This window comes from Phyllostomus discolor, chromosome 5, assembly GCF_004126475.2.
Source record: "Phyllostomus discolor isolate MPI-MPIP mPhyDis1 chromosome 5, mPhyDis1.pri.v3, whole genome shotgun sequence".
In the NCBI taxonomy this organism is placed as follows: domain Eukaryota; kingdom Metazoa; phylum Chordata; class Mammalia; order Chiroptera; family Phyllostomidae; genus Phyllostomus; species Phyllostomus discolor.
The window spans coordinates 125,099,088-125,120,904 of NC_040907.2; the positions used below are offsets into that span (position 1 = coordinate 125,099,088).

General features: G+C 56.3%; 1 protein-coding gene across 4 annotated transcripts in view; it reads right to left on the reverse strand.

Annotated features, from left to right (window-relative positions):
- CDH23 (cadherin related 23) overlaps positions 1-21,817 on the reverse strand; it is a 410,614-nt gene that overhangs the window by 157,034 nt on the left and 231,763 nt on the right. For 3 of the 4 annotated variants that reach the window (XM_028511340.2, XM_028511341.2, XM_036026832.1), the window contains exons 12-14: positions 8,205-8,210; positions 6,171-6,320; positions 5,560-5,718 (exon numbers count right to left, since the gene is read on the reverse strand). In XM_028511340.2, the coding sequence (XP_028367141.1) occupies positions 5,560-5,718; positions 6,171-6,320; positions 8,205-8,210 (315 nt within the window). The remainder of the gene's footprint in view (positions 1-5,559; positions 5,719-6,170; positions 6,321-8,204; positions 8,211-21,817) is intronic. The other variant, XM_036026831.1, reaches the window with a different exon arrangement.

Genomic DNA, 21,817 nt, shown 5'->3' on the forward strand with positions numbered 1-21,817 from the left:
ATACCCTGAGAGTGCTCCCGGCCAGCTGTGTGCGCAGCGCCTTCACAGACCATCCCACTCGATTCTCACAACACCCCTCCCAGATGGGCTATCTGTCCCAGTCACAGAGGAGGAAGGAGGCACAATGGCCCCTCGAGGTCCCGCCTCAGCAGAGCTGCACTTGCACATGGCCTGAAGGGGTGGGGGCAGCCAGGCTGGGGTCCTTAAGGCTGCTGATGGTAAAACCCTTTTTCAGTTTGTCAGCCCTTAAACACAGGGTGGAGCAAAAGTAGGTTTACAGTTGTGAGTACGTGAAACTGTTTATTCTTGTATTATTATTTATTAATTGGTGTGTTATATTCCATGCAAACAACCGTAAACCCTGCATTTACACCCACATCACCATAATGGGTCTCTCAACAACCCAGCCATGTGGGCTGGGTGGGCACAACACTTCCCACTTCATGGGAAGAAAACCAAGTCCCAGAGAACCGTCGACCCTGTCCAGGATGGGACCAGCCTCCCAGGACAGGGAGGGGAGAGGAGCCGTCCCTTTCAGCTCCCATCAGGCCGCTCTGCCTCGCCTGGGCTGAGCAGACCCTGAGCTTGGCGTCCTGGGCCCACACCTGCCGGGTCAGGTCTCTCACCTGCCTCTCCTTCTTGCTTTGATTCCTCTGCCTGGCAAAGAAGCCTGTCTTGTCTCATGGTTCATCTTCTGCTCATCCCTTCTGCCCATACTGGGCAGGGAGAAAAGATCTGGAGTGCAGTGAGACCTGCCCCAGGAGTAACCTCCCTCCTGGCTCCCATTCCGTCTCAGCACCCCTCTCTCACTGCCCCAGGGACACAGAACTAATAAATCTGGGGACATGTGCTCCATACTGCAAGAGGCCCGGCTGGCTCCTTGCAATTCCAGATACAACTTCTGCCAGCTGTTTCCCAAATGCCCGCCATGGGCTGCCAGGATGGAGCAGGTAGGAGCATGTGGATGGTTCAATAACACAGGACTCCTTCACCGTCCATGTAGCAGCCCGGTGGTTGCGTGTGGGGTAGATAGGTGGCTATTCGGAAGGAAGACAGACAGTTGAGCCCCTCATGCTTCGTAAGAGCAGGACTCTGCCTCCTTGCACTACGCAGCCCCTTCATTGCATTCCAGCCACAAGGCATTTTGCCTGCACATGCTGTTCCCTCCAATGTGCTTCCCTCCCCTTGCCCCCCTGTTAATGCCTACTCAATTGCCACTTCTTCAGGGAAGCCTCCCCTGACCCCAGTCAAGGTCAGGTGCCCTTGTAGGAATGCACAACTACCTGATTTGTCCATCATAGCAAGTAATGCTTAACATAAAGATTTAGTATGAACCTCAGACTTTCTTAGGAGACTGTAAACTTCATGGGGGCAAGACTCACAGCACCACTGTGTCTTCAGGGTCATGTGCCTGACACATAGTAGGTATTCAAAATATTTTATTGAATAAATGAATGGTTCGATTACTCTCCTACTGTCTAATGGTACCCACAAACCTTGCTGGGCCCCATGCACCCCTCAGTCAGGCTGTGAGGCTGCCCCGAGCCCAGCAGAATACCCGGAAGACCCCCCACGGTCTTCCCACCTGATTCTGGTGTCAGGAGAGAAGGCAGGATTAGAGTGAGGATCAGAGCATCCTGGGGACCTGAGAGGGGACAGACCACACAGCCTAGAGGACAGGGAGCCACCCACATCATACAGGGACCTGCATGCACACGGATGTGTACATTATATATATACTCGCCCCTGCGTGCATGCATTTGCACACACTGGCACATGCACAGACACAAGAGCAGGCCCGTGCATGCGTGTGCACACACATAGCCCCCACACATGGGTATATGCGCCCCTGCACATCTCTTCCCTGCGTGGCCACCCTTCACAGGGCCACCACCCACTGACATTTGCCCTACATCCCCCTCCTTCCAGGAAGCCTTTCCTAATGAAGACAGCTCTGGGCTGCCTCGGGATTCCTGCTTTGCTGGGCAAAGTGCTCGTCTCCCTGACCTGGTCTCCCCATCAATAAAAAGTTGCTCACCTAGCTCTGACCCCCGAGCAGCTTGGGACCTAGAGAGCTAGAAAGTCACCTAACGATGCCAGAGGTTCTTGAGGGTCCAGAATGTCACCTAGGGACCAAACGCCTGGGGTGACCGTGTGGCCGGTCCCCAGTGCCCTGCAGAGAGCACTTCCAGTTCCTCTCTTTACCCTCAGCTCTGAACGTCACTGAAGAGAGGCTCAGGGGTCCAATGCGGAGCCTTTCGGATGGGCAGCCTCGTGGTTAAGGGCCCCGTGGCTTGGGGTCAGGCAGTCATTTTACCAATTCCAGCTCAATTGCCTACTAGCCCTGGAGCCTGAGAAAGTGACTTAATCTCCCCAAACCTCAGTTTCCTTGCCCTTATAATGAGGATGACAGCAGCTACTTAGGCTGGAAATAACACGTTCAAGTACACGATTTACATGTACTTGAGGCCTCGTCCTCAATAATGACGGCTGCTGAAATAACTGTGACAGCAGCAGTGGCAACAGTGGCAGCAGTCCTCAGAGGTCACCTCAGCTCTCCTCCCCACTCTGGGCTCTAGGTCTAGGAAGGACCGCAGACACATTTTGATCCACCTGTTCATTTTACAGATGAGGTGCTGCCGAGGGAAGCAGCTTCTGCCCAAGTCCTCCAAGGACCCGATTCTGAAGGTCAAGCCTTTGAACTCGAGGTCCCCTCTTTCCCCTCCACCAGTGGGAACTCATTTTGTTGTAACAGGAACTGTAACTCAGGAGGAAGAGAGTGCCCGGGACCTCAGAGTCTGGGCTGGGGGAGGTCCGGGGCTTGGGAAGCGAGAAGGCCCAGCCCTTCCACCCCAGCTGGGATATCTGGGCTAGAGGTGACAGCCCCTCACATTCTGACCTCCCAACGCCACTATGAACCCCAGTTCTTCCCCCGAACAGGCAGCGAGCCACGGAAACGGGGCTGTGCCGGATGGGGGCTGGGAAGGCGCCTTGCAGCAGGCTGTGCCCCAGACCTCAGTGCAAATTAAAACATTTCCCTTTTCTTCATAATTTTTTCCTGACACAACTGCCCATGAAACATTTAAATAACATCCCAGTAAAGGTCAGGGAGAAGGAATTTCACAGTCCCTGAGCAGGCGGCTATCACTTCAGCCCCTCCTGCAGCAAAGGAGGTGGAGAGGTCAGGCTGGCCCAGGGTCTGCGCAGAGAATGGCAGGGTGGGGGAGAGGGGAGCAGGGTGGTGGGTGTGGGTGGCATGGCCACGAAACGTGCTACTGCTGGGAGCTCTGGAAGCGCCTCGGGAGACTGGAGATGATGGCAGGTGGGGTTACACAGGACAGGCTTTCGTACCCATGGTTCACACATCCTGACAGCAGCCTTGGGGGGTCTCATGCCCCCTATGTACATGAGGAAGTAAAGGCTCTTAGGGGTGACCTGGACAGACCAGCACATAGCAAAGGCAGGGAGACCAGGGCCCATGACACTCTTCACTTTAGGTCCTGAGCCCCTTTAGGTGCACGGCCCTGGAGCTGAAGGTTACTTGGGTGGAACAGCTCCCTCGTGTAGGCACGATTCCACAAACCCTGGGGCTGCAGGACTGAGAAGGAGTGGGCAAGGCTTGGACAGACACACTCAGGAACTTGAGGCTGGCCAGATGAGCCAGCCCTGGACAGAGACCCTCAGGCAGCCAAAGAGGAGGCTGAACTCATCTGCTAAACATCCCGGGGGGCCTGGGAGAAAACTGGAGACGGGGCCCTGGGCACTCAGCAGGGGTCCACGCAGGCCTAGAAACTGCTCCAGTGCTTCAAGAAACCCAACTGGAAAACCTCCTCTTCAGTGCCAACTGCAGATGGGATCGGGCCTGGCTCATGATCCTCGGCACAAGCCCCTAGCCGCCAGCCAAGAGGTGGGCTTTCCTCCATACCCCACCCCTGCTCCTGAGGCTCCCTCAACCCTTTCCCAGGACCACATTAACTTGGGACTGCAAAGTGACACCCTCTATCCCCAGCAAGAATACCAGGAAGGAGTCCCCAGACCCCCTCCAAGCCTGGACCTGACATTTGAGTTCTCTGTCCCGTGGTCCAAGAGTGGGGGGCTGAGGCTTCCTCTGCTTGTGAGATCCCTGAAGCACAGGCTGCTTGGGTGTCCTTCACCCTGACATTCAAAGGTGGCTGGAGGGCTGCAGATGCTGTCTTTGGGTCCAGAAGGCCCAGCCCCTAGGGGCTGCCAGAGGGTCTGTGGGACCTCAAGCATCAGGTGACTGACTGCAGAGAGCACCTTGTGAAGCCACAGGTTGGGGAAGCGAATAGCCACAGCAGACCTATTGTTACGTCTGATGGCCTGCCTAGCTCAACATCTGTTTGAAATATTAATACCTGTGGAACAAGGAGGGCCTGGGGGTTCAACACAGTTTCATGCCATCTGTCTGTAGAGTAAACACACTTTGGAGTAGAGGGCCTAGGATAAGCAGGGCAACGTCTATGCTTTGCGTGAGGACAGAACAAGAAACAGAACTCTGGGGGCCTCAGCGTAAGCAGGGAGGGGCAGCAGTGAGTGAAAGTCTACAATCTTTTCTGAGCACCTACCCTGGGAAGACCCTGGGCTTGTGTAACACACACTGACCACTTCAATCTGCTCAGAGATTAATCCTCTTTCTTCTTCAATCAGGAGCCCCTTTGATGTAGCCCCTCCCCCATTTCAGCCCATCTAATTTGGATGGGCTGACCCCACCCCCTGGCTCCACAGTGGGGAGTATGACCCATCTCTAGAATATCAGAACCACGATGACTGGCTCCGGGATGGCCCAACAAGCTGGGTCACTGACAGTCAGCGCTGTGACTTTTGCTGGAACTACTGAAAAAGATATATTTTTTCCCCAACAGGGTTGATAAATTTGTAAGAAGAAAGCATCAGGGTGCTGGTGTCCCTCTCTGCCAATTAAAAAAAACACCCTCGTGTTGAAGTCAAATTCCTGCTCAGCTGAGTGCCTGGATGCAGCCATTCCGGAAATCACTTATACTGTTGAGCTACATTAGCTAATCTTTTTTGTTTGTTCAGTTGTTTGAAACACAAGTTTCTGTCCCTTGAAACCAAGAGTCTGATACAAATGGACACTGGGAAGGGCCCCTCACCAAAGTCCAAACCAAGGGCAGCTGGGATGCCAAGTGCTCTTAAGTAGCACACTCTTTCCCTAGCTCCTCTGCTCAGATAGGGAGTGCCACCCTCCTCAGAGACAGCTGGCACCTGTTCCCACTAGTGAATGCCTCCAGGCTCCTGGCCCATCTAGGTGCTATCCCTTCACAGACAAGGCAGAGAACCAAAGCATCCTTGGCCCAATCTCATCCTCCCTCATGCTGGCCCCTGTTCCACACTGCGCCCCAGCCAAGGGAGCCCAGTGAGGAGAGTCCAGGTGCTTGAATACACCAACACCACAACCTCTGGGAGCTTGGGGGCACCCCCTTCCCTCACTGCCCAAACTCCTTGGGCAAAATTCCTCTGGCTGCCTCCCCGTGCTGGGCCCCAGAACTCAGTGGCCATGCAGGAAGCGTGGGGACTCACCAGGACAGTCAGCACAGAGGTCCCCACAGTGACGTTCTCGTACAAGCTGATGTTGTACAGTGGCTGGCTGAAGATGGGCCGGTTGTCATTCTCATTGATGAGGGTGATCTTCACCTTGGCATAGCCCACGTGGTCAGGTACACTCTCGTTGGCAAAGAGCTGGGTGTGCAGAGCAGGGCCCAGGTGAGGTCCCACGTGCTCCTGGAGCCTTCGTTCCCATAAATCCCCTGGGGCCTTTGCAGGTCCCAACCCAGAACACCTGTCAGAGCCCCTGCTCATTCCAGGTGTGTGCTACTGTGAGTCCTTCCCTCACTGGTCATAGGGCTGGGGGCCACTGATTCCCCTGGCAGAGTGTGGATGGCAGTGCTCCTGAGGGGTTTCTGAGGCTTGGATGGTGCCTGGTAGAACTCCACTCAGTTCTTGGACATTTCCTGGTTGCCCTTGGAAAGGGGAGGCTCAGCCCAGCCCCTGTCCTGGCTCCATGAGTTGGAGCCATAGGGGAGGGTGAGAAGAGGTGGAAGGGGTTGTATAAGGGCATGCTGTCACCCCACCCCTCCCACTGTGCCTGAAATCTCCCCACCCAGCCAGGAAGACAGTGATAGGGGCCTTACGTCAAAGTCATAGCGGTCCACGGTTTCATAGTCCAGGGGGATGGCCACCCGGATGCGAATGTCCGCTTTCCCTTGGACGGAGGTGGGGGAGATGATGAAGTGGTGGGAGTTGTTCCCCACCAGGTACACTTCAAACATGCTGTTCAGGCCCTGGGGTTAAGAATGGAGGAGAAACCAGTCAGAAGGGGAGCAGGAGGCCGAGGCCTGGAGCACGGCTGGAGGGGCAGGGCTGCCTTGGCGGGGAAGGTGGGTCAGGGGATAGGAGCAGGGCTGGCCTGGCCCTCACCCCTCAGTGTCCCCAGCCTCCCCTGAATGACCCTGGCCCAGCTCCCTGACCCCCCTTCTGCCCATGTCTAGGCCCTCTGGGAATCTCCTCCAGCTTTTTCCCTTCATCGCCCCACCCCACTGGATGCACACAACACCTTTGCAGGTGGTTCGGTGCATTTTCCATCTCCTGCTCCTTTTATCCTGTCCCAGTGACCCCAAGTGGAGAGGGATCTTCCAGCTGTAAGACCCAGCAGGGAGAGGGAGGGGAGAGCGGAAGCAGGAGAGAAGCCAGTGTCCACAGTGGGGCTGGACAGGAGAGGGAACGAGAGACAGAGCAGGATGCTGTTTTTCCCTGTCCTCTTTCTGGAACCCGTTGGTCAGGGAGAACAATGGCTTGCTTACATGTGGAACGGGAATAATTCCATAGCCTGAGTGGCAAAGTGAACCCCTATGTGTCCCACACTATGGCCAGCAGGACACTGGACCCCAGACAGCCAGAGCTGCCCCAGCCTTTGCAGGCCCTGTTAAGGCCCAGCAGCTGGGTTGCAGTCTACGGTTTCAGGTGGAGGGAGGGGATGCTCGCTCTGAGCCAGGTGTTTCTGGCCATCCTCTCCAGGGGTAGGGCCCATGGCGCCCTCTGACGCTGCCCAGCTCATCCTCACACAAAGCGTGTGATGTTTGCATTTGGCCAAGCCCCCAGGTCAGGAGGGAGAGCCACCGCTGAAAGTAGGAGACATGGCCTAAGTCTGGCCTGCTCAGAAGTGATTCAGCCTCTTCAACCTCTTGCACACAAAGGGGGGATGCTCCCCAAACCCCCCTTCGACCTAGGTAGGTGGCATGTGGTTTGCAACCAACCAGTCAAGAGCCCCTCCGGGCCCTGCTGCAGATGCTCAGCAGGCCACTGACCAGGGCCCTCAGGGGCCTCCTGCTCGCTGTGCGTCCCCCGCCCCTGGCCCAGGGCCCAGCACAGCCCATCTGTGCACTTGCTTGTGTGGAAAACTGGGGACTGGGAAGGGAAGCATGCCTCTCTTCTTGGTTGCCCAAGGATGTTGAGGGGCTCCCTTCTGGAACCTGTTCCTACAGAGAAGGGGGCAGCCAGGCAACCCAGAAGCCTGGAAATGACACCCTCAGCAAAGCCTGAGAGGTTACAAGATTCTTAAGCCTCAAGCTGTCCCACAGGCTCTCAAGTATGTTTGTGGAATGAGTGCATGTTAACATTTACCCATTAGTGTCTTGAGTTTTTCCCATTTACAACTACAAACTGGTGAAACGAGAGCACTTCCCATACTGAGCCTTTCCTGAGAGCCTGGAGGCAGGCTGGCGCCCTGTTACTGCTGTTTCAGTGGGTTGAAGGGGGCAGGGACAGCAGCTCTCATAGGCTGTCCTGCCAACCTCGGGGTCCAGGCCAGTAGCGGAGCCTCCAGAGCCCCCAGCCCGGAGTGGCTCCCACACATTGTGCAGGCAATGCTCCCCTGGCCCGGTTGAGCTGTACAGTCTCCAGTTCTCCCCGGTGTGGAATCCATTGTCAGGTGGAGGGGATCAATTAAATGCCCGAAGGGGCACTAATAGCCAAAGCTGGTGGAGTGTGACAGCTCTGAGCCGGTGACACCAACCCTTCTCCCTCGCGTGGACCCGGGCGCCTCCACCACAGGACCTGGATGCCTGAGAGAGTGGGGGCAGGCTGCGCTGTGCCCAGGCAGGTGGAGCAACATCCCCTGTGAAGACCCTTCCCCTCGGTACCCACCATGCCCCCCCAGGCTCACTTACCAAGTTCTATCAGTGGGAGTCGGTCAGTCAAAGCACATGGAGACAGAAGGAGCCAGAGAGGTGTGGAGAGGAGGAAGGAACCAGAGAGAAGAGATAATGAGATCCCAGGTCAGGGTGAGGGAGAGGGGCCAGGACAGACTCCAGGGACACACCCTGCTCTGGAGGAACAGCCCCCCTGTCTCTGATGGGTCACAGCCTCCGGACTGCTGGGGAGAGGAGGTGTGCATGCTCGCAGGTACTGGGAGGTCCATGCAGCCCCACACCTGGAGGAGGGCGGGACAAGTCCACAAAGGGGGAGGCAGGGCAGGGGCTCCTGTCTCCTTGAGCTCCCCGAGTCCCCACCCAGAGGGGGTGGGAAGGGGGATGGGGGAGGCTGAGAGAGGAAAGGCCACGTCCCTATGTCCTGCTACCAGGAGCCTGGACAAAACCCCTGCAGGAAATGACCCCAAGCATTATCACGTTTTAAATTTCCTAACACAGAAAGACATAATACACACAGGCATGGAAAACATTCACATAATTCAAAAGTGTAAAGGGCACACAACCGTCTTCCTTTCTCCATGGCCCCCGCCACTCAAGAGCCTTCCTGCCATCCCCAGCCTTGGGTCCGGTTCCCCAGGAAGCCATGCCCACACGGGCCCACGCACCAGCACCTCCCCTGTGCGGCACAAACGGAAGCATACTATACACGTCGCTCTGTGTTGGACTTTACTTTCATTTTTTTTACTTAAAGCTATGTCTTGGAGATTGTTCCATAACTGTCCAAATAGATGTGATATTAAAAACAGATGACACTGCACGCATTTGTTGGGAGTCTACTCTTTGCCAGGCACTGCTCAGAATAGCCCTCTGAGGTCGCTGTGGAATGTCAGACCATGCCTCAGGCAGCACAAATCCACGTGGGAGCTGGCACACAGTAGGTGCTCAGAAAGTGATGGGGCTTCAGCAGTTTTTCCTCACCCATTACTCTGTGCATCCTCTTCCCACAGGCCATAGGGTGGAGAAGAAAGAACGCCAGAGCTGGGGAGCCCCTCCAGAGGAAATGAGGTTGAGAGAGGTTGGATGGGCCAACCGAGGCTGCATAGGTGGCTGGTGGCACAGCGAGGACAAGCTCCCGGGATGGGGTGCCTTCAGGCCACAGGCTGTGGTGTCAGGGCCTGATGCTGGTGTCCCCCAGCTGCAGCTCCAGTGCAAACTGAGGTAGCAGAGCAAATGGCGATGGTCACACCGAGCACTCAGGGGTGAGTCTGAGAGCACACCACGCCAGCGCCAGCGGGTGAGCTGAAGCAGGGGAGGCTGCCCGGGGAAGGGGCGTTCTGAACTGGCTTTGGGGATGAAGGAAAGGAAAGTGGATGCATGGAGAAGGGGTGCTGGGTGGAGGAAGTAGCTTGAAGCTCGTTCTTAGTTTGTTTGGTATATCTGAATCACCTGGAGACTGTTAAACCCGACTGTCACCCTCGCCCCGGAATATTTGGTTCAGCAGGTCTGGGCCGCAGCCCATAGATTTGCATTTCTAATATGTTCCAGGTAACGCCGATATGCTGCAGGTCTGAGGCCACTGTTTGAGAACCACTGGCCTAAGCAAAAGCATGCAGCTGGGAACGAATAATTAATGATGGGACCAACTAGTGAGCTGATTTGTGAAGGGTCCATGTAGGGAAGCTGGCCTGACTGCTGGGATAATGGGAGGCTTTGCCAGTGGGCTCTACACAGAAACGCAGGTGTCCACAGGGCCCCCGAGTCAGGATCTACCAGGGGTGGAGCCAGACAGCTGCGCTGTTCTCAATGCCCCTGAAGGCGCCACACTGTGCAGCCAGGGTCGGGAAGACTTCAGACATAGGGATGCAGAGGGGAGGCAGGGTGGAAGTTCTCCACCAGCCACAAATCAAATCAACTGGGGAACTTTAAAATATTCCCATACCTAGGCCATACTCCAGACCGAGGAAATCAGACTTGCAGGATAGAGGAGGAAAAAAGCTACCAGACGTCAGGATTTCATGATGCATTCCAGATTATTCATTCTAACGTGCATCCAGGGAAGGATGAGAACTAGGAGGGCAGACCAGTGGTTCTCTGAGGGTGGCACAGGGACCATCGAGACGGCCTCACCTGGAACTTGTTAGTAATGCAAATTTGGGGGCCACTCAGACCAGTTCTTCAGCATTAGAAACTCAGGGATGGAGCCCAGGACCGTTTTTAACAAGCCCTCCAGGTGTTCTGATACAGGCTAAAGTTTGAGAATCCCCTGGATAAAGAAAGGCAAGGGAAGGAGCGAGTCTGCAAACAGCGAAGAAAATCCGTTAGACAGATATGGTGGATGAGCAGCAGGAGAGAGAAAGCTGGGTTAGAGCCTCAGGGGTGGGGGCCTGGGCTGTGACCACTGTGCACAGGCAGAGGGAGGGACTGAAGAGGTGTCTGGGAAGGGCTTCGGGGCTCAGTGCAGCTGCAGTGGGTGCACCTGACCCGGCAGGAGCGCGGGGTTTCCTGCCCCTTAGGGCTTCCTGGCTTCCTTAGGCGAGGTCTCAGTGGATGAGGTCTGCTCCCTTTCCTTGACCTGAGTTCACGCAGGCCTGATGCTGCAGTGGTCAGGCCCCCTCACACGGCTGCCCTGAGGCTCCAGAGCCACCTTCTGGCTGAGTCCCCTCAAGTGCTCAGCCTGCCCCTTCAGAACCTGCCCCGAGGTCCAGTACCTGCTGGGACTTGGCTTGTGACAGCCCCTCGGGGTGTGTGCATGTGACACTTACCTACCTGGTTCACTAAATTGATGAACAGCCCCTGTTAACTGCAGCCCTGGGCAGGGACTTCATATAACAGCCACTTTCATGTATGAAGCACCAACTATGCGCTCACACACCTTAACCAGAGGCTTCACAACAGCCCCCCAGGGGCAGCAGCAGCAGGCCAGCCCCTTTCCGCAGAAGGAAACTGAGGCCAGGGAGGGTAACTTGTTCAACCCTCGAGGCTGCCAGTGAAGGAGTCAACCGTGAGCCAGATCCTGCGGAGTCTAAGCTCTTAATCACCCCGCCCTCCCTGGCCCCACAAGGGCCCCTCCCACCGCAAAGCACTGCACTCCTCCCCCACTCTCCCAACCGCACCTCTCCCAAGGTCGGGGAGCCGGGCGCAGGTTAGAGAAGCAGGGGCCGGTGGAGGGTGCAGCCCTCTTTCCGCCCTTGCCCCCTGCCAGGCCCCGCAGGGGGACTGCTCGGTGGAGTGGGAGGAGGGAGGAGGGAGGAGGGAGGAGGGAGGAGGGAGGGAGGAGGGAGGGAGGCGGGGCGAGGCAGGAGGCCCTCTTGGAGCTGTTGAGGGGCAATTCTGTTGGGAAGGGAGATAAAGAGGAACATCAAAAGGAGTCCCAGGGTGTGCGGAGAGGAACCCGGTGGATTAAATTCTCTTCCAGCGGGGAGAGGCGATGAGAAGGCTGATAGCTGGCAGCGGCGGGTCCCGGAGCGAGCGGCAGCGCCCGCCCTCCTCTCGTCAGCCTGGGGAGCCGGCGGCTGCCCACGGGGTTCGACGGCTCTGCTTTATTTATTTGTTGGGAGGGGAAAGGCCACTCCTCGCCTCCGCCGGTCCCCACCCCATGCTGCAAGCCCGCAAGCCGAGCTTTGCTTCTGGTGACTGAAGTCTTGCTGCCCCCCGCGGAGGGCAACGCAACAGCCCCCGCGTTATCAGCCGCCGCCAGAAGGGGCTTTGTCCCTCAGCTCCCTCAAACCTTGTCCCCCCCACCTCATGCTGGGAGTGGAGAAGTGGCCTTGAGAACCGTCAGGGCTGGCAGTCACTGCCCAGAAAGGACGCTCTTTGTCTCTCTGCTGTGGCCATCTCAGTGGCTCTGGGAATTGACCCTGGGTTGCTTTTCAACTATTTATGGAGTTTATTATGGGCTGGGTCTTCTGCCGGCTTCTGTTCGTGGAGTGCTGACACCCTCCCGGAGGGGTTCCAGAATGGGGTTACATTAAGGACTGCCAAACGCAGGGCTTTCCCTCCCCTTAAAGACATAGAATCAGCCGGCCTCTGCAGGTGGGCTCGCATGGGTGTCCCGGGTTCCTCAGATCCTGGCCTGACTTCTCTCCCAGTATGGCTCCCGGTCACCGCCTGCAGGCTCTGGACCCTGGAACTCCCCTCTGCAGGTGCCCTAGTCCCCAGGGGGAGGGAGGCCTGCCTCCCCGCACTCCTTCCCTGCGGCTGAGGTCTGCATATGCCTCCTTCATCCCTCTGGCTCCTGCCTGGCGTTCCCCAATCAGAGTACCTCCTGCGGATGGGGTGCCAGTGAACCCCTCAGAGGTGCTCATCTTGCCTCATTTTCCATCAGGGTAGCAGCTGGGTTGGTGACTCCGTGGTGTGATGCAGTGGAGAGAGTGGGGTTGTCGGGTTCAGGGTGTGGGAACACGCCCTGTCGCTTCCTAGCTGCGTGACCTTGGGCAACTCCTATTCCTGGAGCCTCTGTTTCTTCATCCGTGAAGTTGGGGGGGGGGGAGGTGCACCCACAGGATTTAACCTCCCTCTGCCATGTTTCTGCGGGTGGCACCTGAGTTATTTTTCTTACCTTAGGCAGGAGGCTCCCCAGCGGCAGGAGCGCTGAGTGCCTTTTTCCTTTGTACCCCAAATGCTAGGGGACACTCACCCCGCCCTCTGAAGGGGTGAGTACCCTGTAGGGAAACTTAATTCCTTTTGATAGGGAGGAAAGACCAAGGAAATGCAAATGCCTGGTGGGCTAGGGGAGGGCAGCAAGGACCAAGGTGGTCTCTATATGGGGGGGTGCTGTGTGGTGAATCAAGACAGAGATGGGTTAGGGACCTCGTGAGGCACCACGGAGTTCTGTGGGCTGGTGGGACACCCTTCCCCCAAGCTGGGAACTGGACCGGGCACTTGGAGCGCAGAGATGGCCCCGAGAGTCAGTGCCACCCCTGCAGAAGCCCTGTCCGAACTCAGGCCCGCCGGGGAAGAGCCCCAGGCGGGTGGTGCCAGGGCGCGAAGCCCTAAGTTTCAGTGGCAGCTGAAAGCACACGGCCTTCGGCATTGGGCCTGACTCCAGATTTGGGCCCTGCCCTTGCCTCTCTGTGACTCTGCCCAAGGGATTCTACCTCCTTGAGCCTCAATTTCCTCATCTGCAGAATAGGCAGAGTAAAGGCTACCCGGTGAGGCTGTGGTAGGTGAACCGCAAAACCTTCGCTAGGGCCTGGGACAGAGCAAGTGCCGAATAAAGAAGAGTTGTTACTATTGTTCCAGAAGGAAGGGGCTGGGGGAGGGGCTGGTTTCCAGACGTTGGCCAGGAATGAGAGGGGCAGGCAGAGCAGGGTCAAAGGTTTGGGTGTGTGCAGGGGGTGGGGGTGAGGGGACACCCCATCAGGTGTCCGCCTGGGTTTCCCTCCCTTTCCCAGTGCTCTGTTGATCTCATCCACGCTATTGAGTGGCAGAAAATCAAAGCCCAGTGAGGATTCTTTATCACTCCTTTGTCTACCTTTCACTTAATTAACCCCGATCAGACATGCTGAAGTGAACCTTGGCAGGAGGCTGGCCTTTCCTCACCCCTTCACCTCAAAGCTTGCAGCTTCTCCTTACAGACCCCCACACCTAAGCAGGGGGAGGGGGGCATGTTTCCCTGGCCCTGCCTCCCCAGGGCAGCTGTCTCATGCCCAGCACATCAGGCTGCCCACTGGGAAGCTGGAGTCCAGGGGACAATGGGAAGGAGCTCCATGGTGGTCACTGTCCCCTAACCCCCCCTCTACCCCCCGGGACCTTCCAAGTTTCACAGTCTGGGGGACCTGAGGCTGGCACTTCCCCAGCAATTCCTGGGTGAGGGGCCACTCCCGTCTCCTGTTCTTAGTCACAGAATTCCGATGCTGGGACCCAGCAAAGCCCAAGTCACACGGCCGTAGCTCAGCCCTGCTCTTTCTTCCGTGCATTCCATGCTCGGCTAGCCACCAGAACCTCCGTTTCCCCACTCTGGGAGCTGGCCACCTCTCGGGCCTGCATCAGGGTGAAGGAAACAACCCTCATTTCAGGCTCTCCTGAACGCCCTTCCCAAGCCCCTCTGCAGTTTGGGCCCTGGAGCAGCACGGCACTTAGGTCTGCAACCTGTTTCCTCTGGATCTGCCATTGTCCCTGTGTGACTGGGGCAAACCCTCTGTTCTTTCTGGGCCTCAGTTTTCTGCTCTGCAGAGGGAGACGTGTGCACCGGGCGGTTCTCTGAGGAGCTGTGCATACCTGCTGTGCCCTTTCGGCTGCGCCTGCTCCTCCAGCTCGAGGTCCCTCTCCACTCTGTGCCTTCCCTCTCACTCCCGTCTCCTCTCGTCTTTGTCTCTCCTCCTTTTCTTCCTGTCCTCGCCTCTCTTCCCTCTTTCCTTTCTTTCCTTTTTTCTATCCCTCTTCTTCTGGCCTTCCCCCTTTCCCCTCATACCTTTCTATCCTCCTTTCTCCCTCTCCCCTTTACTGTCTCCCTCCATCTCTCTTCTCTCTCCTCCTCCCTCCGCTGCCCTCCCTGTGTTTCCCTTTCTCCCCCTCCCCCCTCCTCTGTCCCTCTCTGCCAGCCTCCCCTTCCCACCCCCTCCCAGGTTATCTGTCGGATTCCACACACGCCTGCACAGACGGGATCAATCCCAGGCTGCTTTGCCTTCAGCTTATCTCTGCTCCAAATGATTGATTTTCCCTCTTTAAGAGTAATTTGCTGGTGAATTCCACGTATTGCAAAAACCCTTGTGAAATCTAATTCAAACCGATTGGCATCAGGCACTTTGGGCAAAGAATACTAGAGAGCTGTCAATTTCATCAAACGGACGTGTTATAGAGGAGGCGCCTATAGACACGGTGCGAGGTGGGCAGGTGCTCTTCACCTGCACAGGTGCCCCTCCCCTCCTCTCCCCCGCCCTCCCCGTCCTTCTCTCCACTCGCTCCCTCAGAAAGGATCTTGCCCGTTGGCCTGCCAGCCAGCCCCAGCTCTTCTGTGAAAGGAACTATGAGGTGCATTGGGCACTTGCTTTAAGATACTTGCTTTCTAATTCTGTTTTCCCCATTTGCAGCCCACCATCCTAGTGTACCCGGGATTCTCACACTTCCAAAGCCCAGCTACACCTGACCACCTGTCCCTCTCCTTGCCTCCCGCTGGCCCCCTGCCCCCGTTTCCTAGGCAGAGCCCTTACTCTAGGTACCCAGCAAAGCCCAGGTCACATGATGGTAGGTTGGCTCTGCTGTCTCTTTTCCACATCCCGGGCTTGTTTGGCTCAGAGCCTCAGTTTCCCTGCTCTGGGAATGGGCCACCTCTCAGGCCTGAATCAGAGAGGATGGGGCACCAGCTGACCTAGTTTGCCAGGGGCTGAGAGGGTTCCCAGCACCTAAAACTTTCAGTGCCAACAGCTGGGCATTCTCAGGCAAACCGTGAAAGTCGATCCCCGGCTCTAGCAGCTGTGTCTGAAAACCCAGGAGGGGTCAGCTGGCACCATGGTCCAGGTGTGGAGGTCATGCACTTGGGGCGGTAAACGAGGGGTTCTGGGCATCCAGTTCCAACCACACTGGCCATGTCCTGCATGTGCTCCCGAAGGCGGCATGACCTTGGAGGCTCCAGCCCCCTACACCACTCACACGCAGGGGCTGGTCCTGACTGGTGAGGACACATGCATGCTGGCAAGCAGCCCTTGCTCAGCCCTGGTGGCTGACCTGCCCGGAGCAACACTGTTCCGGGCAGGTCAGAACAATGTTGTCAAAGCTGCCACCCACGTCTACCAGATACAGCAAAGCTCAGTGCATCCTCCTCGAAAGTTGAAACTGGCCACTCTGACCCCATTTCTCTGCTTCAGGCAGATAGCCATCTCTGGTAGGATTCAGTCTTTGGGCCGCCCTGGGCCTGCAGAGCAGTTAGCCCCGTGGGCCCTTACTGAAGTGGAGTGGCCTCAGGGGGCCCAGCCTGGGGAGCTAGGCTCCCCTCAACAGCACCTGTGGGCACGTCAGTCAAAGGACAAACTTTGTGGGTGGACGGGGCTACAGGGACCTTTCTAGACCCCCTGCCGCCACCCCCAGCACAGTCCTGTGCTGTCATAGGCCACCTGGACTGGTGACTCACACAAAGGACAGAGGGGGCCATGTCGGGTTTATGGGGCTTAATTCAAGGACAACATGTCCCACCTCCTGCCAAGATCCCAAGGGGGTGAGGCCAGGCCCCCTTCTTCCTTCCCTTCCTCCCTCCTGCCTGCACCTCTATTTGAAAGGCATGCTACCCCAAGCGGAAAGCTTAACAATTCCTTCCTCACAGACCTGCTTTGGAACCCAGGCACGCCTCCCAACACAAATGGCCCCTTTCCTAACTTTAAGGTGTGCCATCCTGATCAGCATGCGCCAACTCAGACCTCGGCCCCATACCTGGCTTCAAACCCATCCTTTACTGTATTGTCAACTTCCGCACTGGAGTTCGCACTGGGGTCGGGGCAGGGGCTAAGGTGGGGTATGAATGTTCTCAGTGGTGCAGGGAGGAGAATCCAAAATGCAGGAAAAAGGGTGTGCACCCCAGTGTGCTCCAAGCCCAGAATTGTCCTTCCCTGTCTCTGGGGCTCCTTCTGTCTGGGAGGAACACATGACCTGAGAGACAGGTTCCCTACAGGAGGAGGAGGAGTCTCGATGGCTGGCTGAGGGGGCGTCCGGCCCCCTGCTTTCTCCCCAGGACCTCTAGGGGACTCTGGCAGAGGAGCAGGGCAGGGCGGGCTACAGAGCTAAGAGCTGGGTCTTGCACGCGGCAGCTGCCTGGCTCTGTCTACTTGCCATGCTAAAACTATTTCCCTCTTCCCACAGAGAGAGAAATGTGTGACCAGGCAAAGAAATCTAACTGCCTTATGGAAATCAGGAGGGGGACACCGCCTGCTGCTAATCCGACCACTTTGTATTCCTCTGCCTCTCCAACAGCCAGCCCATCGTCCCTGTGCCTCTGTGTGGCAAGGAGGCGGCCGAGAGGCCTAGAGGGGGTGGGAGAGAAGGAGGGATTCCCCGAGCTTGCATGCTCTGTGACCTCAGGTAAACTCTCTGCCCTCTCTGGGCTGCCTTTCAAAATGAGGGATCCGACTGCCTTCAGGAGGCCTGGAGGACAGAGCTCACGACTGTTTAGAGCCCATGAACCTGGGAGTTCTGGGATCCTGGGAGCCAAAAGAAAGATTTCATCTCCCTTCCCTTCCTGGCCCTCTGCCAGGTGAAGCTGTCCAGATCTGGGTCCCCTCCCTATGAACAAAAACCCCACAAATGCCCTAAGAAATGGGTCCTGGGCTGAGCCAGAGTATTGAGCTCCAGGCAGATGGATGATCATGTCTGGCGATAGCCCTGCATGTCACTCAGCTGCCACTGGGCATCTCAGAGTCAAACCGGAACACAGCTGCAAAGAGCGCCTCCTACCTAACACCTTCCACATCTCCCAAGGCACATGTGTGTTGGCCACATGGTAGCTGTGGTCGGATGGACAAAGGAATAAATTCATGGATGAGTGGGCTACATGTGTGTTCTGTGAATGTGTGGATATGAGAAAACACCAGACAGAAGATAGAGATAGGAGGAAGTGCTGGAGGGGGAAGAGAGAGGATCAGATTAAAAGAGAAACTAATAGGAGCAGAAATAAAGGGACTGAGGCAAGGATGGGTGCAGGATGCTCAGGTGAGGAACTAAATTGCAGTAAAGATGAAACCGGCAGGGCCCGGCCACTGCCCAGCACAGCGGTGGCATATGGTGGCGGCTCCCATCTTCTTTCCTGCTGCTAGCCTGCCACTCCTGTCTCTGGAGTCCCAAACTCTAGCCTTATTCCAGCCGCTGCTTTTCCCACAGACCACGCAGGCAGCCCCTGCCCATGCATTCTGTCTGCCGTCACCGTCGGCCACTGTCTTCACACTCCTGGTGTTCAGATTAGTGAGCCTAAAGCACAGCTCTGAGGACGTTGCTCATGCTCAGGATCCTTCAGCGGCTCCCCACTGCCTGCTGAGTTAGGCTCAAACCCGCCACGGCACTCAAGGCCCTGCAGCCCCCCCTCTGGCTTTACAGTCGGGTGTGTGTTTTGTACCTGCAGAATTAAATGACAGTGAGACAAGGATGGTGCTGTGTATGCAAGTCCCCCAGAGGTGCTATGTATGCTGGTGCCTTTCATTTCATCTTTTTTTGGGGGGGGGGTCAATAAGTTATCATTTTTATAGTTAACATGCAGTGAAACAGACGTTTTGTGCTATACAGTTCTATGGATTTTAACACATGGATAGATTCATATTACCCTCATCACAACTAGGACACAGAGCAGTCCCAGAACCCCAGGGACCCCCTGTGCCGTGCCCCTACACTCACCCTGTGGCTGCCCCAAGCCCTGGTCCTCGGTCACTACAGTTGTGTCTTTTTGAGAGTGCCATGTGGTCATGCAGCCTTTGAGACTGGCTGTCTTCATCTGCATAATGCTTTTGAGATCCTTTGATTCACACTTCAGCTTAGCAGTCTGCTTACCTAAGCACGGCCCCATCCCTGTAGGTCTGGGACTGAGTTAGCACACTGGCAGGGACTCCACAGCAGGGGGAGGGGGAGGGTCCTGCTTCCCTCTCAGGGCTGAGCCGTGGATGTGCCAGGGAAGGGCTTTAAGACAGATGGGAGAAGAGAGTCAAGTGGATTTTTAAAAAAAGGTTGATAGGCCTGCTCCGTAAATGTTAATGGATTTGGACATTCCCTAATGAGAGCAATTAAGGGTCATTATGTTAAAAACAGAAAAGTAAACATATATTCAAATGCTAATTAACTGAAGTTAGGGTAGGCTGCCTCCTTCCTCTTCTGAGTCCTGCCCCTTTCTCTGTTGAGAGCCACTCGCATGCAACCTGTCCTCCCTCCGCCTCAGTCCTTCTCCTGCCCCCAGTGCTCACACCTAGTCCTCACCTCCCTCAGGGGTGGCTCCTTCTTGGCGTCTTTACTGGCCCAGGCTGCTCAGCCCCACCCACACCCACTTGCAGGTGAGCCCAGCCAGACCTGTGGCTTTAAATACCATCCAGATGTTGGCCTGGCAACACTGACATTGCCATCTCCAGCCACAGCCACGGAGTGGTGGCTGGAGCCTCCTTGGCTCTCAGAGGTTCTCATCAGATTTGCAGAGCCTGGGAGAGCCAGTGAGGTCACATAGGTCGCCAGAGTTCAGCCATGGTAGGAGAATCTATGTCACAGAGATCACCGAATGCTACAAATGAGGGACCCCTCCTCGCCCAGAGTTGCCTGTTGGACACTTACCAGCTCTCCCCTCTGCCTTCTCCGCACTTCCATTTGGATGTCTAACAAGTCTGTCACACATAACATGACGAGAGCTAGCCTGTAAATTCCACCTTCGCTAACTGTTCACCACCCCCTGCCCCCCCCAACACACTTCAGCAAATCCTAGCGACCCTCCTTTGAGATGCTGAGAGCTGACTGACCACTTCCCAGTCCTCCGCAACACCTCCAGTTACTGTCCTCACCTCCCAGTCTGGGCCCTCCCCGTGCTGTCCATTTGCCCTGGGCTGCCAGAGCTCTTTTCAACGAATTCGTTAGAGAGGAAGTTCACTATTTTAACCATCTTAACGCATACAATCCAGGGGGTTTTAGCATACTCACGATATTGTGCAACTACCACCTTTATCTGATCCCCAAACACTTTCATCCCCTGCAGAAGGAAGCCCCCAAACCCATGTGCGCCGCTCCTCATTCCCGCTCCCCGGTCCCTGCATCACTAACCTGACCTCTGTCTCTGTGGACTGGCCTCTTCTGGACATTTCATATAAATAAAATTACACACGATGTGGCCTTTTGAGTCTGGCTCCTTTCACCGAACACAGTGTTTTCTAGGTTCATGGGAGGCATGTATCTATCATAACTTCTCTATCATGATGGCTCAATAGTATTCCACTGTGTGGAGATACGACACTTTGTTTTATCCGCTCATCAGTTGATGGCCATTTGGGCTGTTTACACAGAGTATCCTTTTGAAAGTTCAGTGAAATCAAGTCACTTGCTCCCTGCTCACTACACGCCCCCTCCCCCAATCCCAGGTGGCTCCCTGCCTCACTCACTCCGGTGAACACCCCCCCCCCGCCCCGCCCACAACGCCCCTGCCCCCCTGACTTCCTGCAGCCTGCGGGGCCGGGCCTCCTCCTCCTCACTTGCGGTGGCGGTGGTGCAGGCACGCTCCTGCCTCACAGCCACTGCGCTTGCTTGCTGCGTAGGAAGATCTTCCTCCAAATACCCACGTGGCTCACCCCCACCTCCCTGAGGGCTCTCCTCAATGCCATCCCCCAGAGGGGCCTCCTCTGACCCCTCCGCCTTCCCAGCAGTTGCTTCAGCCCCTTGCCCTGCTTTCTCTTCCTCCATGGCCCTCATTAGCACCTGCCCACAGGATATATTTATTTACTCATTTGTTTCTTAAACCCTTTTTTTAAAAGTCCTCATCCAAGGACATTTTGGTCTCATTGCTTATAAAGAGGAAGGGAGAGAAGGAGGGAGAGAGGGAAACAATAATGTGAGAGGGAAACAGCAATTGGTTGCCTGTCACACACATCCAGACCGGGGACGGTATGTGCCTGGACCGGGGACCAAACCCGTAACCTGGGTATGTGCCCTGACAGGGAATCGAACTCACAACCTTCTGGCTACACGACGGTGCTCCGACCAACTGACCACACAGGTCAGAGCTCGTTTGTTTCTTTAGTCCTCCGCCACTGGAACAAGAGCCGCCCCAGGGCTGGGCTTGGGCTGTTGTGTTCACTTACGGATAGTACCTAGAACCACATCCAGATTATAGTAGTTTCTCAACAAATTTTTATTGAGTGAATGAACTGATGAAGAAATTCCCACTCAATGCAGGAGTCCCTCTCGAGCATCTCTTACTTCCTGCTCCCCAGGCCTGGGAGCGCCCACTGCCCTGCGTGCTCCACCAGCCACTGTACGTCTTCGGCCCTGCTCTGTGACTCTGTGTGGAAGGTTCTGCTTCGAGCCCAGTTCTGCTCACGTGAGAAGAGCAGAGACACCTGCCTGTCTGCACTAGACTCGGGGCTCCCGTCCAGACGTCAGGGCGGAGGAGAGCAACATGTGCTCTGCACTGGCTGACCCAGTGTAAACATGCGACTCCTTAATTTTGAAAATTCCTCCCTACTCTCGATTCCTTTTTCAAATGAAGTGGGTGGCAGATGCAGAAACGAGGCCCGGAGAGGGAAAAGGGAAGGTCTGCCTGCGCGGATGGAGTGACATGAAACCTTGCCTTGCCAGCAATAAGGCCCCTTGCCCCTCCCACCATGCCCTTGTACTGACCTCCCCTTCCAGGGGCGGGTCAGCAGGAGGGCGGGAGAGCGGGACTGGGTGCTGGCTCTGGGGAGGAGGCCTGTGCCCTCCTTGGTGGCCCGCCCTCACCACAGCTGCCCAGTGGGACTCCTCAGTCCCTGTCCCTTGTTGATCAGGTTGTTTCACAGCCCACGGTCATGGTGATGGGTGAGACACTAAAGCACAACTCCCAGCTGAGCTGTGCTTAGCCTTACCCTTTGAGACGGGGACGAACAAGACACACCATCTGTGGCTGTCAGGGGCACCATGAGAGGTGGCAAGTGGGACAGGTGGGGGAATGGGAGAGGAAGAAGCCACGTTCTAGGCCGGGACTGGGCTCACTA